This window comes from Nicotiana tomentosiformis, chromosome 2 (assembly GCF_000390325.3).
Source record: "Nicotiana tomentosiformis chromosome 2, ASM39032v3, whole genome shotgun sequence".
Classification (NCBI taxonomy): domain Eukaryota; kingdom Viridiplantae; phylum Streptophyta; class Magnoliopsida; order Solanales; family Solanaceae; genus Nicotiana; species Nicotiana tomentosiformis.
The window spans coordinates 187,103,511-187,120,888 of record NC_090813.1 but is presented as its reverse complement, the minus strand read 5'-3'; the positions used below and the strand labels follow the sequence as shown (position 1 = coordinate 187,120,888).

General features: G+C 34.4%; 1 protein-coding gene across 2 annotated transcripts; it reads right to left on the bottom strand.

Moving 5' to 3' along the window:
* Window positions 1-5,933: 5,933 nt before the first annotated feature.
* LOC104087881 (putative late blight resistance protein homolog R1B-23) lies at window positions 5,934-16,201 on the bottom strand. Of its 2 annotated transcripts, none has more exons than XM_070196439.1 (6): window positions 15,994-16,198; window positions 15,753-15,853; window positions 12,412-12,630; window positions 11,389-11,688; window positions 7,068-10,575; window positions 5,934-6,992 (listed from the first exon to the last, which is right to left on the bottom strand). In XM_070196439.1, exons 2-5 carry the CDS (start codon window positions 15,840-15,842, stop codon window positions 7,102-7,104), a joined length of 4,083 nt encoding a protein of 1,360 aa, XP_070052540.1. In that variant the 5' UTR covers window positions 15,843-15,853; window positions 15,994-16,198; the 3' UTR covers window positions 5,934-6,992; window positions 7,068-7,101. The 2 variants fall into 2 exon arrangements, with proteins under 2 accessions (XP_070052540.1, XP_070052541.1); XM_070196440.1 differs by lacking the exon at window positions 5,934-6,992 and having other exon boundaries at window positions 7,637-7,802; window positions 7,885-10,575; window positions 15,994-16,201.
* Window positions 16,202-17,378: the final 1,177 nt, after the last annotated feature.

Here is a 17,378-nt window from a genome sequence, read left to right as displayed (position 1 = left end):
TTTTAAACGCAGCGGTTTTCTTTTTTTCTTCTTGCACTCGTCTATTAAAGTGAGTCTTTTCAAAGACAATAATATCACCTCTGAGTTCATCATCAGTGGCGGACCCAGGATTTCAAGCAAGCGGGTTCAAAAAAAATAATGTTAATACCGACAAGTAAGATTTGTCCGATGCCTTTTTTTACATTAAATTCATAATGCTATCACAAAAAGAACTTTAAAAAGTTGCAGTCAACATCCCTTTTTCCTATAAAAGAAAGTTGAACAAAAAATTTAAAATATTTAACAAAGACTACTTACTTTAAGTAAATATATTAACAATTTATCTATTCAATTTAAAAAAATTATTTCAAAGAATTTCACCTTTGTTACTTTAACTAAAAATGTATTTACCCAGTTTAGAAACCTTCTAGACTCTAGAAATTGGGAAAAATCTAAAATATGTAACGAAAAAAGTCGCTAATTTACAGATAAAGAGCTATGACTTAAGCTAAACTAGTACAAATTTATAAGAGAAAAGAGCTTATAAAGTAAATTAATAATTTTAATGTAACATAAAATAAACAATTCAAGTTGAACTAACAAATTATAAACAATTTAAAATTTGCACTTGCATATTTTAGCAAAAATAATGTAAATTTTCATTTTGTAGAAAAGTTTGATCCTTATAAAGTAAAATAAACTGTAAAATATTTCCTACTAGATTTTAGTAAAGAGATGAAATGTAAAATAAAAATAAAGTACAAAAATAGAGATAAAAACTAAAGCACATAGAGGAAAATGAAGAATCAACTAACAAGGGTAAGTATTTATTAGTCCGCCTACAAAAACTAGGGGAAAAAAACTACCCAAGTGCTAAAGTTTAAACCCGCTTGACCATCTTTCCAAAGGATCATCTTCTATCAAGTAGGTTCAACAAAGGGTTATATCTGTGTTTTACAGAATTTAACCTATATAAAATATCAAAAATTTTCAACGAAGCGGGTTCATATGAACCCTTTTGGCTCTAGGTGGGTCTGCCCATGTTCATCATATAACATTTTATCAAGGTCTAGGCATTCCAATGTAATGACTTTGGGTTTCCAGACTGTAGGTTGACTTCTCAATATTTTCTTGACTTGTTCTCCATTTTTGACCGGTCTACCAAAGGATTTCAGGTCTCCAACAATTTTGCTGAATCGAGAGAATATCTCTTCCACTGATTCTCCGTCCTTCATTTGAAATAGTTCATAGCCATGAACCAGTAGATTTATTCTTGTTTATTTGACCTTGTTTGTTCCTTTATAGGTAACTTCTAGTTTGACCCATATTTGCTTCGCAGTCTCATAGCTTGAGATCTTTTTATATTCTTCACCACTTATTGCATTATACATGAGGTTCTTGGCTTTGGCATTTACTTGCACCATATCAGCATGTTCGTCACTATAATCATCTAAGTCTAGTGGATCAGAAGATACCAAGCCTTCAGTAGTTTGGTCCTTTTTTCCTTGTGGCGTGGGGAGATCTCCCTTTTTTTATGACACGCCAGACTTTGATATCATATGACTTTGCATATGGTTCCATACGCATTTTCCAATGTGATAAATACTGTCAATTGAAGTAGGTGGCCTGACTTGTGATGTTCCTTCTTTAAATAGTACTCCAACAACAATGTTTGTTCACATGATTTTTACTCACATTGCTTTTAAGCAAATAATTTCTTTTGAGTGTGAGACTTGCTCTAATATCAATTGAAAGTACAAGGAGGGAGGGTGAATTGTAAAAATTCTTTAGTCGACTAACTTTGTTCTTAGTTGACTACCAAGGTTCTGCAGACAATAATTAGTACAACAAATAAAAGTAACTGAGAGTAATAAAAATAAATAGGAGAGACATAGATTTTTATACTAGTTCGTGTACTGATGTAGCACGTACATCTAGTTCCTTTGGGTCACAAGGATTCTCTTGGATCTTCAATCGAACAATTACAAAATGAGAGTGTGATTTTCTTCACGTTTACCACAAACGAGTTACAAATAAATTCTTGACACAATCTTTCAATCGCTTTCTTTTTTCTCTCTGTCTTTTGCGACACTAGTAAGCTTAGGAATACAATGTTTTTGTAAGAAGTAGAAAGATTGAAAACTTGTATGAAAGTTGCGTAAAATCCCAGTCCTTTCTTCCCTTCTTATATAGAGCTTAATGAGGCTGTTGGTTCATTTCTATGAGATTTTGGAAAATCGTTGATTATATAATTTTTCTTTTGAGGCAATGTATTCTAAGAGTAGGACCCAAAGGTTGCCTCTTGAATCCGGTGCACGAATCAGGGCCAGATTCATGCTTAGTTAATATGTTGGATTTGCCTTGAACTTATTTCCAATCACTGAAGTTGAGTCTTCCGTTGATTTTGCACAATTGATTGATTCCCTCCTCCTTCCTTGATAGTCTTCTGTCTATTTTGCATAGTTGACTGATTCACTTTCTTTCCTTGTTTTCCTGATGTACGCACTTGATAGAAGGATTTGAATGTGATAGTTGCCATTGGACCTTCCTTTGTTTCTTCCCTACTCTGATGCACTTTCCTTCTTGTGATTTGCATAGTTAACCTGCACATGCGATAGATACATTAGTAGAGAGTGTTTAACTTTTGTTTTTAGTCATCACTGAAATTCGAAATTTAACATAACTTTGTTTGGATAATTGATGAAGATGCAACATCAACGCGATACAGTAACGGGAATTGCTCTGTGGCTTCTGTTTAGGAAGGGTGCAGGTATTAGTTCTATGTTAATCTTTCTCATGCATTTATTTGCCCGGGCCTTGTGTATTTGCACTGCTGGTTGTGGTGGTAACATTGGGAGCTAAAAGTTATGGAGAGGATCGAAGCTCATATCCCATAAATTTTACCATTTGTTGAAAGACTTCACAGCAATTAGTTCAGTATTATCAAAGGCGAAAAGTGCAAAAAGGCTCTAAGGTCCATTAGGGCTTTAAGCACAAGGCGCAAATAAAGCGTGAGCTCTATTGAAGAAAAGCGCAATAGAGAAAAAAAATACAGATATGTAATTATCGTCCAAAACTAATAATCATAAGCATGAATAACAAATATATGGACAAAGAAATTAAAAAAAATATAGTAAAGGAAAATATCAATTTGGTGTCGATCTTCAGGATTATGCTCATTGGCAAGGAAAAAAATGTCTTAGAGCCGTGATCACGGCACTGAAGTGCCCGCTAAGCGAGGCGAAGCGCTCAACCTGGTTCGTGCTCGCTTCAAGGCTTAAGAGGTCTTTAAGCGCGCCTTTGACAACACTGAATTGGTTACAAATAAAGAGTTTGAACTCTTCCTGTTGTTGTTACTATTATATTTTTGGGCGGGAGGGGGCATGTACACCCGTGTATGTGCTATTTTCCATGACTCTTTTCATTGTTATATATATGTTGCAACTTTGTTGGACTGATTCGAGGGTCTATCGAAAATAGTTTTTCGACCTGCACAAGGTAGGGGTAAGGTTGTGTACACACTACCTTCAGGGGCATATGTAATATTAAGATAACGGGTTCAACTGAATTCATAATTTTCAATGCGGAGCATAAATTTATGTGTAAGAATCTACTAAAATTGCAACAAATAATAGATATGAACTCATAGCTTTAAAAATATAATGGGTTCATTACTAAAAATTCCAAAAGTTGAACCCATAGAATTTAAGTCGTAGATTTGCCTCTGACTTCCCTCCCCAGATCTCACTTGTGGGATTACACTGGGTTTGTTATTGTTGTCAATTGCATGTCATGACCTTTCAACATGATGCAAATAGAATTCCATTTGTTGAACTTTTAGTATCTGTTATTTGCCTATTTGTAGGCTCTTCTCTTTACAATTGATTAAATTGCTTCGAAACTACAAACTTATCACACTGTTCATTACATCATATCATATCATTTCATACTATATTATAAGTGTGAAAACGTAAAGGAAAAATTAAAAGACCAAAATGCCCATTAAAAGTTGAATGTCCATTTTGCCTTTCAGTCAAATATTACTCCTATAATGTTATTGTGTGCGTAAATGTAAATATTACATTTATGTTTTGTTTCTTTCATCTTTCATGTTAATAGCCTTTCTATACCTTTTTACATTCTTTACATCATTATAAATTTTCTTACTTATTACTGATTGTTTGTATCTTTCATCTTCTACTCAAGTAATAATAATTTTCTTGCACAACTTTTCACATTCTTTAAAGTATTCTATAAAAGTGCAAAATAAGGTGTCTAAATATTTATATATAGTAAAGTAAAATAAAATTCATCAAAGAAAGATGGCTTTCTCTTCGAAAATAATATTTTTAGTGGTCTTTTCTTTATCAAACAACTCGTATTCTATCAAAAACTTTCTGATAGAGAACAAGAAGCAAAAGAATATATGTACATTAACAACAAGAGGATTATTTGCAGTTTACTCTTCTGTCTTCTCATTTTTTTTAAGTAAGTGTCACTTTATCTTTTTTATATAAAAGAATTTTAAATTCTTCTCCGAGTCACTATCCCTTCAAGATCTATTTCTATGGGGTTATACAATGCTGGTCGTTTTATATTTCATATTAAATTTTCTTTGTTACTTCCAACGAGTATTCATGGAACTGTACAAGTATTTTATTTTCCTGAGATATATTCTCATTCATGTTAGAACTGGTAACTATGATAGATAAATTGTGATATTCAAATTAAAGTTTACTGTGCAAGTATCTTTTTTTTATATAGACTTATCCATGTTAGAATTGGTAACTACAACAGATAAATGGTGATATTTAAAGTTTGACGTCTATTCTAACTTGAGGTCATATTACTTCGACAATATTTACTTACAAATTGTATTTTTTTTGGTTAGTTCTTGGAAGAGTTTTAAAATAAAAATGATATTAATGCAAAAAAAAAGTCATGTAAAAAGTCACAAGCATGTTAAGCTTATACGAAAAATTTTCAGGACTGTACTGAATATACCTTGAAATTATCATCTTTTATTCAAATTGGCTTATTATTCATCAAATTGAGCTTGTAATTTTTTCGTTTTTTATTTTTTATTACTCATTATACACATACTTTAATATATTTATCTATATTATTTTAAACAAATATGTTCTAATTTATATGGGACACACGTGTATAGAAACTAGTTATATTAATTAGTCTCCAATTGTAATCTTGTGTTCCCCGACATCAGATTTCTCACACCCTTTTTGTCGGGCTTAAAACTTCTTATGCTATTCATAGTTCATTACACATCTTCGGCTAACATGCCTAAATTATCATCAGTCGCTTTCTTTAGCCTTTGAGGCGACGATATTTGTTTGCAGAAAGTACTATGAATCTCTAGGAGAATGGAAAATACATTATAGTTAGTCTGCTCTTTTTATTAGCGTTGGATTGTGTTCACAACTTATTCAGATTAAATGGTGCTGTCATGTACTTCTTAGCTAATAGTTAATTAATTATGTCATGTATGGTTAAACATTAGTTGTAATTCTCTCTTGAAACTAATGTGTACGTGTACCAAGCAAGTCATTAATTTCTGTCCTGTCTTTTAAACTGATTGCAAATGTTGAACTCTTATAGTATCTGCTACTTATATGCTCTTGTCAAGGTTTGGTTATATGATTCTTTGAGTTCATTGACAGTATTTATCAAGGTTTTGTTATTACTAATCTCTTCCTTTTGTTTAGGCTTGGACTTGATGTGCTTTGCATAGTTCATTCTTCCACACGTCGCTGAAATAAATTGCATTAGATTTCTTTGACCTTACAATATTTAGTTGATTTTCCATGCTATATAGTAGGTAAAAGTTACAGTATTTGGGAGTTAATTGGTGGAAGAGATTAGGAGAATGGCATTGTATTGCATTCATAACATTTTCATCACTGTACTCGCCTATATTCAAGCATGTCACTTGCAGGTTATACAATCACTTGTGAACTCATTAGCAAACATCAAAGGCGTAGTGTTGTGGTGGTATTTTACATTCACAGACTTAAAAATCGTGGATTATCTTTGAACAGGAAAAAGAAAGGAACAGGAAATATGAAAAAAGATGCCATAGCGAAAAAGAAAGAAAACATGGCTTCAACCCAAGTTGAATGCCCAAGTAGCCTACATTGGAGAGAGATTTCCGGACAGTTTACAAGCAGTTCACAACTTTTCACATCACGAGTTAGCTTTTGCAGCCAAAGTTGGCGAGTCTGTGACAGAGTGCTATCGAAGCTTAGCATCACTAAAACTAGTGCTGCAGTTGAGCCGGGCTGTTGAACAACAATCAAGGCATTGTCAATTTGGGAGGATGAAAGTGTGAGCTTCTTGTTTGTTGTTTCACAGAAGACGGAGCAAGAGTAGCAGGAAAATTATCTACACATGTAGAGCTAGCTGCAACTACAGCTGCATCTAATTGCAAATTCATCGACCTGCACTTGTTTTTCTTTCATCCCATGTGCATCAACTTGTTGCGCTTCACCACTGGCAGCCAGCGAGGTAGGTATAAAGACCGGAGAATTTGAATTTTCTGCATTACAGTTGAAGTTGCACCACCATCTACTCTTTCTTCACTGTTATGTAAAGTGAATTCACATCTTCACTGTTATACAGCCAGCCTCAACTCCAAATACGTCTATGGGCTTATTCTTGGTGCGTGTGAATTCCACCAGCCTGCATCACAATTGAAACTCTATGCTGGACTGATTGTGAAAAATATATAAAAACTTGAAAAAGCTGAGATATAAGATAACATTCATATAGTACAGAGGTTTCCCACTTCTTGCTATCCTCCAAATCCACTTCCTAAAGTATTATTCTATCATTGCACTCCCATGTATGTTTCTGGACTTGATATGCAAACAATTCAAGCCATGCCGAAGAAAAGAGATTATACAAGAACAACAATTTGAAAGAACAAATGTAACTAGCAGGGAGAATGCTGGATTTATCTTTAGCCTCTAAAGCTGGATGTATTCCTTACATGCATTCTGCAAAAGAAGATTCCACTGGTCAAACTCTGCCACATATAATAAAAATGAGGTAATAAATTCGTCTATACTCACATATTTTCCAAGGGTAAAAGTGCTCAAGACTTGATCAGTTATAAACAAGGACCTGAATATCCCCCATCATATCTTCAACATCTTGCTTAATCTTCAGAGCAGATGATTCAAGTCGACGGCTCCTCACCAGTTCGATACTTTTTAAGGAACAAATATCCCCGAAACTAGGCGGAATCTCCTTAAGCCTACGACAGTACCGCAGTCGTAATTTCTCAAGCGCAGGAAAGGATTCCTCTCTAACCTCCCACTTAGAAAGATTCACTCGCTGCAATGTCAAACATTTGAGATTCTGGAATGTGTCTTCCTCCCCCATGTTCCATTCCTCCCCCTCGATGATTGCGTTTTTAAGGTACAGCTGTTCAAGGTTGGACAGTCTTCCTATTGTTGATAGTAAATCGGATGTCAGAGGAAACTCACACAAACACAACATTTTCACACTCGAAGGGAAGTGAAAATCCCAAAGCCGATTTGTCGCTACAGAGAGCGCACTATCATTTGAATTTGAACTTTTAAAAGTTACTTTGAGAGATTCTAGTTCATTTAGGAAGTCCAATTTCGGGAACCAATATCGCCCTGTTGAACAATCCCATGATTCCTTGAGATCAAATCGAAGCTCTTGAAGATTGGGAAACCTTTTGAAAATATCCTCTGTTTCTTTTGAATAGGAAACTTCGAGTCCCAGTAGTAATCTCAAGCTCACTAACTTTGAGTCCTCTGCTACCAGTATTGGTTCATCTGTATCCAAATCAAAGAAAGAACAATCAGCTATGCCCAGCACTCGCAACTTTACAAGATTCCAAATTGTTGGTAATATTACCAAGGGGGGTCCATTTTTATTCACCCACAGAGTTTCCAGATTCCAGAGATTTGAAAAAGACGAAGGCAGAGATTTAACTTCTGTCCGAATGTATAAGTACCTCAAATGAACCAATGTGCATATTTTATTCAGCAAAGAATCATTCGCCCTGATAAAAAAGCTATCCAGTTGCAACACTCTAAGAAGCCTGAAGTGTCTTAGGTGGCATATATCATAAAGAAGACTATTGTCATGATATATGTGGTCAGTTATCCTCAAAGAATAGAGGTGTTTACCGGAATGCCTTTTATTTTTTGAATCGAAGAGGGAAAAATTGTTATGCCCAAAGTGCCCCTGACCATATTCAATGTTCATTTGACGTGGCATCAGATCTGAAGAAGATGATGATGGAGCACTTGAACTTATCTCGTCAAACAACTTTTCCTCTCTTGCTTTTATCAAACAAAAGTCATGCACAAGATCATGAATTTGGCAAGTCGTGTGTTTACCTATCTCATTGAAAGAAATTACCAAGCTACTGGAAATTAAATTATCCAAATAAACATCCATCACTTCTTCCACACTGTTCATCTCTGTGTCTTCCGCAAATCCTTCGGCACGCCAGAACCTTTTCAAAAGTTCGACTGGAATTGCTCTGTCCTTCCGATAACTTGCAAAGTAAAGTAAGCACGACTTTAAGGGATCAGGTAAATGGTCATAACTTAATTCTATAACCTTCATCACGTCCTCTTCTTTCTGGAAAATGAAGGAATTCAAATTATTTCGAACTTCAAGCCACACACTCCTTTTCTTTTCCTTCCCTGCAATGACTCCAGCAATCAAATCAACCACCAAAGGAAGCCGTTTGCAGTTTTGGACTATCTCTTCTCCAACATCCACTAATTCATCAGGGCAACTTTCTTTTCCAAAGACCTTTTTCTCTAATAACTCCCAACTTTCTTCCGGTCTTAGCAATCGAAGGTCAAGAGGATCACTGTGGCGTTGTGCATGCATAGCCACTTTCTTTTCTCGAGTCGTCAAAATAACTCGACTTCCTTTCTCAACTTCAGGAAAAGGTCTTGTCAACTCATCCCATGCTGCAGTGTCCCACAAATCATCTAAGACTATAAGGTACCTCTTTCCAAATAGATATTTTCGTAGCTCATCAGCAACATCAAAATTCTCACTGAATTTCAAAGTTGAGCCAGTAACTTGATTAAATAGTTTTTTCAGCAACTCCATCTCGTCATACTTTTGATCGACTGTACACCATGCACGGATGTCAAAATGACCAAAAACTGACTTATCATTATACACTTTGTACGCTAAAGTAGTTTTACCGGAACCCGGCATACCAGTGATCGAAATGACATCTAGCGTTTTTGGTCCACTGGTGAGCTTCCTAATTATCAAATATGTCTCCTCTTTAAAACCTACGATTATTTTTCCAGCTATTGATGAATTGCGCTCAAATGGCTTGTTGGGAGAGTTTACAACAATGACGCCCATGTTGTTGGGAATCTTCTCAAATAAATTTGAGACATCTTCTTTGATAAGATTGATCTTTTCTATGGCAACGGGAAGTGAGAAAATAAGATGTAAGAGGCCATTATCTCTCACAATAATTGAATCAATGACATCTTTTGTCACGTATGCCACATCTAAAATACCTGCCCAGAGATCTTTATACAATTTTTGCTCAACATTCCCGAAGAAAGATCTTATGAATTCTAGATCTTCTTTCACCAGCCTGATTTCTTCCTTTATCAAAGCAACTAAATAAGCATTGGAATTGAGCAAATCATTTAGGTGTCTAAGTAGAAGATGCATGAACAGGGGTCCATCACTCATGGGAAAGCAGAGTTGAGATGAGTCCGGAGCTTTCAAGTAAACATCTTTGAGTTCTCTCTTCAGGAGTTCAATATTTTCAAGCAAGCCTAGAGTTGCACTGTTTGTTACATTGGTACTCTCTCCATTCTTTGATTTCTCTTCTAAGTCGCAAGCAATAGCTGATACGTCCCTGGTTAGTGCTTCAACACGTGCTAGGAATTCAAACAACTTGCCAGTATGAATAAAGTCCTTAGGCACATCAGTGAGAATGATTAATAGGAACTCTATCATGATATGAATGTTTCGAGCCCCTGGAGTGCTAGCGGTAATAACATTTATCATGTGCTCTTGTAGGTGAATCAGATATTCTCTAAGAATGTCCGGAGAGGTTTCTAGGAGCTTCTTAATAAAGTGTCCAACTTCTGCTGATGTTGAAGCGTTCAAATTTGTAAAACATATGTGCATAACCTCCAACTGAGTTGGAATAATCTCAAAGAATAGATGTTCTAGCTTGAAGAGTCGAGAGTGCCCACCAATTTGATTAGGCCACAGGAAGCGTCCTACTCTCTCAGCCATTAGTTGAAACTGAGGTAAGACATATTCAACAATCTCATGCCCAACGCAACCATTCACTATCAACTCGTGGAAATCTCTTATATTGCCACATACATTCTGAAGAATCTCATATTCTGTCATGAATGGAGAAAGTTGTTCAGCATGATACTTGGAAAGATGATGGAGATTCAAAAGGAGGAAGTCCAGCTCCAATACCATCTTTTCAGTTAGATCCACGTCAACAGCTTTTTGAATTTCTTCATTCTTTAAGCTCTCTATGAAATCCAGAACATTGAGAGTGTCCTTGCGAAGGGTAGAAAATGACACCTGCCAAAAGACCAAACATTATATCAAATTCTCACAAAGAAAGACAGTTAATTCTCTATATATTATGTTCTTAGAGTTTGAGCAACTAGTTATGTATCCAAATAAGCATGTCAAGAAAATGGTTTACTATGCATATGTTCAACTGCATTAAAAGAATATGTTCGGCTGGTGTCACCCCCCCCCCCCCCCTCAATTTACTACATTATGCACTAAACAGAGGGAGGGACGATTTAGTGAAGATTTATTCTAACCATTCTGAGGAAGAGATGAATATAAGTAACTGTCAAACATATAAACACAACCTCTTGAAAATCATACTAACCAGGATTGATAAGCTTTATAATGTTTAGTTGTTTTTTCTTTATTCTTACAACAAGAAGTTTATAATTCTATCAATAAGTTCCTATTCTTTGTTATAAAATAGTGAATGCACATGTCTCTGGTAGCAAAAACTTGCTCATACTCGGTATTTATACCAAATCATACTAACTTATAATGGTTAACCGATTTAATAACAAAAGAATATATATTAAGTGAAAAAACTTTATGTGCAGACACATGGCATGCATCTGTTGGTTTAGTATATAAAGTCACAATTAATTGGGAAGAAATAAAATAGAATAAACAAGAAATAAAATTTATCCGATTCATGATATTAAGAGAAAAAGTAGTATAGACGTCATGGATTTCGATTTCTTCAACCATACGTTCATTTGCCTCAATATTTTTAGCTTCGGGTTCATTTGCTGAAGTATTTAGTGAAGAAACGGAAGTAGAGGTGATTATGTGAAGGTGGGAATAATCACAACATACGTCACAGATTTCAATGTCTTCAACCATAGGTTCCTTTGCTGAAGTGGGAGGAGCAAGTTTCTGCAAATAAACACCAATAGCATCAAGGTACAACCCAGAACGCCCGTGAAATCCCACAATAGCTACACCTTCTTTCATCACAAGTGAAAATGGGGTTCCACCAGCCTCACACCCAAATGGTCCATAATTCTTTGCATTAGTTATAAAACATAGAGATTTTATAACCGAATGGTCGTAAAAACGTCCAAATGTCCCCTTGATGCCTGTTAAATATTCCAATGGAGTCGCCTCAATAACAACCTGAGATTATTGCAAATTACATATCGGTTAAATAAGTAGCAGAGTCGTGAATTTTGACAAGAATTCAAAAAAGTGCAAGCATGTCATATTAGGATTCAAAATCTCTGACCTAAAGCAAATTTGGACACCTAGTTGAATCCTCCCAATGCAAAGGAAGCATCAAACTTAAATATGAAGCAACAACAACAACAACAACAACCCAATATAATCCCACTAGTGGGGTATGGGAAGGGTAATTTATACGCAGACCTTACCCCTACCCTGGGGTAGAGAGGCTGTTTCCGATAGACCCTCGGCTCCCTCCCTCCAAGAACTCCCCACCTTGCTCTTGGGGTGACTCGAACTCACATCCTCTTGGTTGGAAGTGGAGGGTGCTCACCACTAGAGCAACCCACTCTTGTTTAAATATGAAACAACAAGTTCATTCATATCTTTGACTTGAAAGATGCTTATATAACTATAGATTTTACACTGTGTATACTAAAATTGCAAAACGTTGCTACACTATCATATTAAGTTAACCTATAACATGATTTTTCATATCAAGAGTTTGATAAGGTAATTTGAAGGCTGTAAGATAAACGAATAACTGGTTTAATTGTCTTAATAATTAAATTTTTTACAAAATTTAAGCTCATTGCTATGACATGACACAAATAAACTTGAGAAGAACGTGACAATTACGAGAAATAAATATGTTGACCACAATATTTTTGGACTTGCCTTGTCTCTTTGACCACCATCCCCACCAAACTTTGGTGAGTCGATGGTAGTACCTTGTTCAATAATGGTTTTGAACATGATGGAGTCTATAACATCTCCATGAGCAATCAATATTTCTTTAATAGGACTTTTCAAAATGTAATTCCATTCTGATCCACCAGTGCCTCCCCATGGCTCCAACAATATTGAGTCCGCTTGATCGTAACTCACTTGATTTCCCTTCACATACATAACAAATCAATGGCTCCATTATATGCCGTGAAAAAAAAATAGAATGAATATAGATACAGTCATGTAATAGAAGAGAAGTCAAGGTACCACTGTTGGCGATTTACTTTGATTTTTTTTTCAATCCCTTTCTCTTAATATTTCTTATGATCATTCTATTTAAAGTTATTCATTCTATATAGGGAAAATGCATAAGTACCCCCATGACTTATAGTCGGATTTTCAACTACACACTTTATCTTTATGGGGACTATTACCCCTGAACTATTTTGAAATAGAATTATTTGCACCCTAAAGGCTTATGTAGCAGAGCGTGTGTATTTCACTCTCCCTGAGAGAGTGAGAGGCAAAATTATAATTTTAATTTCTAGAAAAAATTTACTTTCTTAATATTTTAAAATTAAATATACAATTTCTCACGTTTCCTTTTTTCTGTTCTTTTCCTTTGACTTCTTTTACTTCTTTTCTTTTCTCCTACAGTTCCGTCTTCACTTTTTCGACATCATTCGCCGGCGACGTTGTCCGGCTTTTCTTCTTTCATTTATCATGCTAATATGCTTCTTCTTTCTCCTCCTTTCACACACAATAACACTCTCAAAAAGATTTATTCATATACAAAACAAAATATACTCAGATCTGAAAAAATATCTATCATCGGAAAATCTTTTCTACGCCGGAAAAAAATGGTGTCAATGAAATTTTAACCGAAAGAATTTTTTTTCTAACCCAACAACACATATATACTCAAGATCATTCACCATCACTCACCTTTTAATTTTGATTACGCCGCCCACAACCACCATCCAAAACCCTCAACCACAATAGCCATTAAAGACCTTAAGCCAAGCATAACAAAAAAAAAAAAAAAAAAAAGGTCACTGATTGAAGACATTAAGGTGAATCCTTGTTGTTCAGCTTGGTTAGGTGACATAAATCAAATAGATAAAGAAGAAAGGAAAAAAGAAGAGAAAATGAGGAAGAGAATAAGAAATAAATAAAAAATTTAATGAAATACCATGTTTCAAGCGAGTGTGGTTCACCTCCTAAAAAAAATATTGTGGTGTTTTAAGGGTGAATTTATTCTACTTCAAAATAGTTCAGGGGGATAATAGGACCCCCGCAAAGATAAAGTGTGTAATAAAAAATCTGACTATAGATCAGGGGGTACTTATGCATTTTCCCTTCTATATAAGGTGTTAGAAGAGTAACATAAGTCATTAGTTTTTTTTTCAATCCCTTTCTCTTAATATTTCTTATGATCATTCTATTTAAAATTATTCATTCTATATAAGGTGTTAGAAGAGTAACATAAGTCATTAGTTTTAAGAAAGGGATTCATGCTTGTGTGTAAGTATGAGGTGAAGTAAAGGAAGTAGAGGTGATTAAGCAAATGAGGAAATAATCACTTAAACCTAGCATTTAATCACATCGTGTCTCTCCGTTTTCATCTTTATATTTCTTTGTTGCCCACTGAATACTAAGATTCAAAGGTTAGAGGATCAATTTAGGGAGAGGAAAAGAGGCATAACCTCAAAAATTAACATATTGGAACCAAAAAGAAAGATCATAAAGGATCATTGACACATGGACATCTAATCATATGTCAGGTTGTTTAAAATTATTGCATAATGTGCGAAAAATATATAGATGTCCTGTGCTTCGCCTGATGAAAGCAATGTTGTAGCCACCAACGAGGGTTCAACAAAGCTTGTAGGAAATTTGGTTTTGAAAAATATTCTGTGTCCGGCTTAACGTGCAATTGATATCTATGTCGCGATTGATGTATCACTCAGATTTTTTTCCTATGCATTAAACTTTTATGTGTTATACATGACATCACCTCAAGGATGTTGACTGGAGTGTGTGAACGAAGAGATGGATTCTACTATTTTTAGAACAAGTCGAGGGTGTGTGCGCTGAAGATAGGTGGCGTTGACTTGTTGAATCTTTGGTAAAAGCATTTGGGACATCCTTCTCTACAAGTGACCTAATCAATTTTTGTTGTAGATGTAAAAAACATTTGACGTTTTGTATAAGAGTTGTGATGTGTGTCATCGGACAAAACAAAAGAGAGAAAAAATTTCTTTGAGTAATTTTAGAGTTTCTAGCATTTGTGAATTAATTCATTGTAATTTATGGGGACCTTATCGAATGACTTCGTCTTGAGGTGCATCGTATTTTTTATTATTGAAGATGATTATTCGCGTGCTGGTAGATTTTTTTATTGATTGATAAGAAAGAAGTAGCCAAACTGTGAAGAAATTTTTTGCAATGATAGAGAGACAATTCAATAAGCGTGGAAAGAAAACATCATCACATATTGAATGTAGCACGAGCCTTGCATTTTCAAGGTAATTTACCTATAGAGTTTTTTTTTTTGGGGGGGGGGGGGAGGGGGATGTTTTTGACAGCATGCCATTTGATTAATCGAGCTCTGTCCTTAACTTTGAATGGAAAAACCCCTTATGAGCTTTTATACGGTCGAGTGCCTATGTATGGGCATCTTCAAGTATTTGGATACATGTGTTTATGCACATAATTTAGGGAGGACGGGTGACAACTTTTCGAGTAGAAGTCGTAGGTGTATTTTTTTCATTTTTGTTAGGACTAGGATTTACTATTTGTATATATATTCTTGTTACTCAATAGATGAAGGCAAGGCTTTTCTCTTCCTTTTTGACCGAAACTCGGTCTATATTTTGGTAACCATTAAGTAAATTGTATATATCTTGTATGTCGGTTGTATAAACGGCATATAATATATACAACTAACATAATTTTATACAAGTTGTATCTAAGTTGTATGTATATATAATTTTTTTACCGCATTCTGTACAATAAAAGGTTATATTCAAATTGTATATAATTGTAGCTTTTGACTGAAATTACTGTTGAGAGTCCCATTATCATAAATTCAAAGGCTTCCTCTGTCGAGAATTCTTAATATTACTTATATTAGGGAGAAAATTAGAAAAACGATTTATGAGCGAGTGAGAGAAAGAACACTTTGGTTTTCTTCTGGCAGAAACCTATTGGTAACTTTGAACAGATACTACTATTAAGGGTTGTGTGCCTTCCCTTTTATATATGACTGTACAAATTGTATGACATACCGATAATTTGATTGCTTTCCCTTTCTCTCTTTCTCCTTCAATTTCTTTTCCTCTTTCCATTGTTGTAACTGTTCCTTCCCTTCCTTTCATGTTCTCAAGATCTGATGTATAAAATATACATAAAACCTAATCAGGAGAAAGAATACAAAGAAACTGAAGAAAGTCATTGCAGAAAACACGATTGCAGATATAAAAATTCAGTTAAATAAACTTCGTTTAGCTAAGACCATGGTTGACTAACCTTTTTAATTGATGTTGAAGATGAAAATTCTGAGATATATACTGAGTCAACACAGATTATGTAATGGTTGCTCCTCTCTGTTTTTGTGTATGTATGAATTCTCCCCTTTTCAACAAACCAACTAAGAGATAAGAAAAAAATTCGAAATAGGATAAGGGCACCATATCATTGATGTTAGGTAGAAATTGGTTGGACGCCAATTTTGAAATATAGTCTTTAGTGGAGAAAATGCCCCAAATAGTCCGATATCTCTCTATTTTAACTCAAACTAATTTTATTTCTTTTACATGAGCACTAATAATCCATATTCTTTAATAAAATAGTACACTTTTAGTCTCCATATTTAATATGAAAAAACAAAATTCCAGAGGAAAATATTTTCCTAAAAAAAGAGTTGTTATCATTTATTTTTCATTGTTTGTTTGGTTGGTTTGTTTAGAGAATAAAATATTTTTTAGAAATTATTTTATGCTACTTTTCTTACCCCTCCCCTTCTCTCAAATCACCATGTTTCTCGTGCTGCCCTTCCCCCTCCCGTACCCTTCTCCCAACCCCAATTACCCAATGTTTTCAAAACTCTATTTTCTTCAAAAATTTAATTATTTTTTAAAAAAATTATAAAAACCTAAAGGGACTAATGTGTTGCTTTACCTTTTCTCACAAAAACAACATTGAAATTTGTGTTACACAACTAAAAAGAAAATACTCTTTTTTTGTTGAAAAAGAAAGTACTCTTTCTACAACATGAAAAAGTACTTATTTTGTTAAAATGAAAGAAAATACATTTTCTATATCATGAAAAGAAAATACTTTTTGCTACATCATTTTGTTGAAATGAAAGAAAATACTTTTTCTACATCATAAAAAGAAGAAGAATTAACCCAAATAGCCGCCTACCTAACTACTTAAACTAAAAATAGCCGGTGGATGTATAATATATATATATATATTATTTATGTATTATATGTGTATAATTATGTATAATAAATGTATAGTCTATGTATATGGCCAGAAAATATAAATAGTGAAGAAAAGCTTGAAGAAAAGGGTGTGGAAGGTTGAAGAAATATTTTAGAAAATATTTTCTTCTCTTGACAAGGAAAATATTTTTCTCCAATTAGAGAAAAATGAGTTGATGAGGAAAATATTTTTCAAAATATTTAAGCCAACCAAACATGAGAAAATTGAAAAATACTTTTCGGAAAATATTTTTTTTTCATATCAAACATGGAGACTAAAAGTGTATCACTTTATTAAAGAATGTGGACTATTAGTGCTCCATGTGAAAGAAATATGTCACGACCCGAAATTCTCACCTTCGGTACCGTGATGGCGCATAATATTTCACTTGCTAGGCAAGCCAACGTTAGAATAATTTAAACTAT

Excerpts from the sequence above, each read along its gene's own strand:
- LOC104087881 (XM_070196439.1), bottom strand. The coding sequence starts at position 15,842 with ATGAAAGGAAGGGAAGGAACAGTTACAACAATGGAAAGAGGAAAAGAA. Across the intron at positions 12,631-15,752 it reads GGAAAGCAATCAAATTATCG|GGAAATCAAGTGAGTTACGA; the intron begins GTATGTCATACA and ends ATGTATGTGAAG. Across the intron at positions 11,689-12,411 it reads ATGGTGGTCAAAGAGACAAG|GTTGTTATTGAGGCGACTCC; the intron begins GCAAGTCCAAAA and ends CAATAATCTCAG.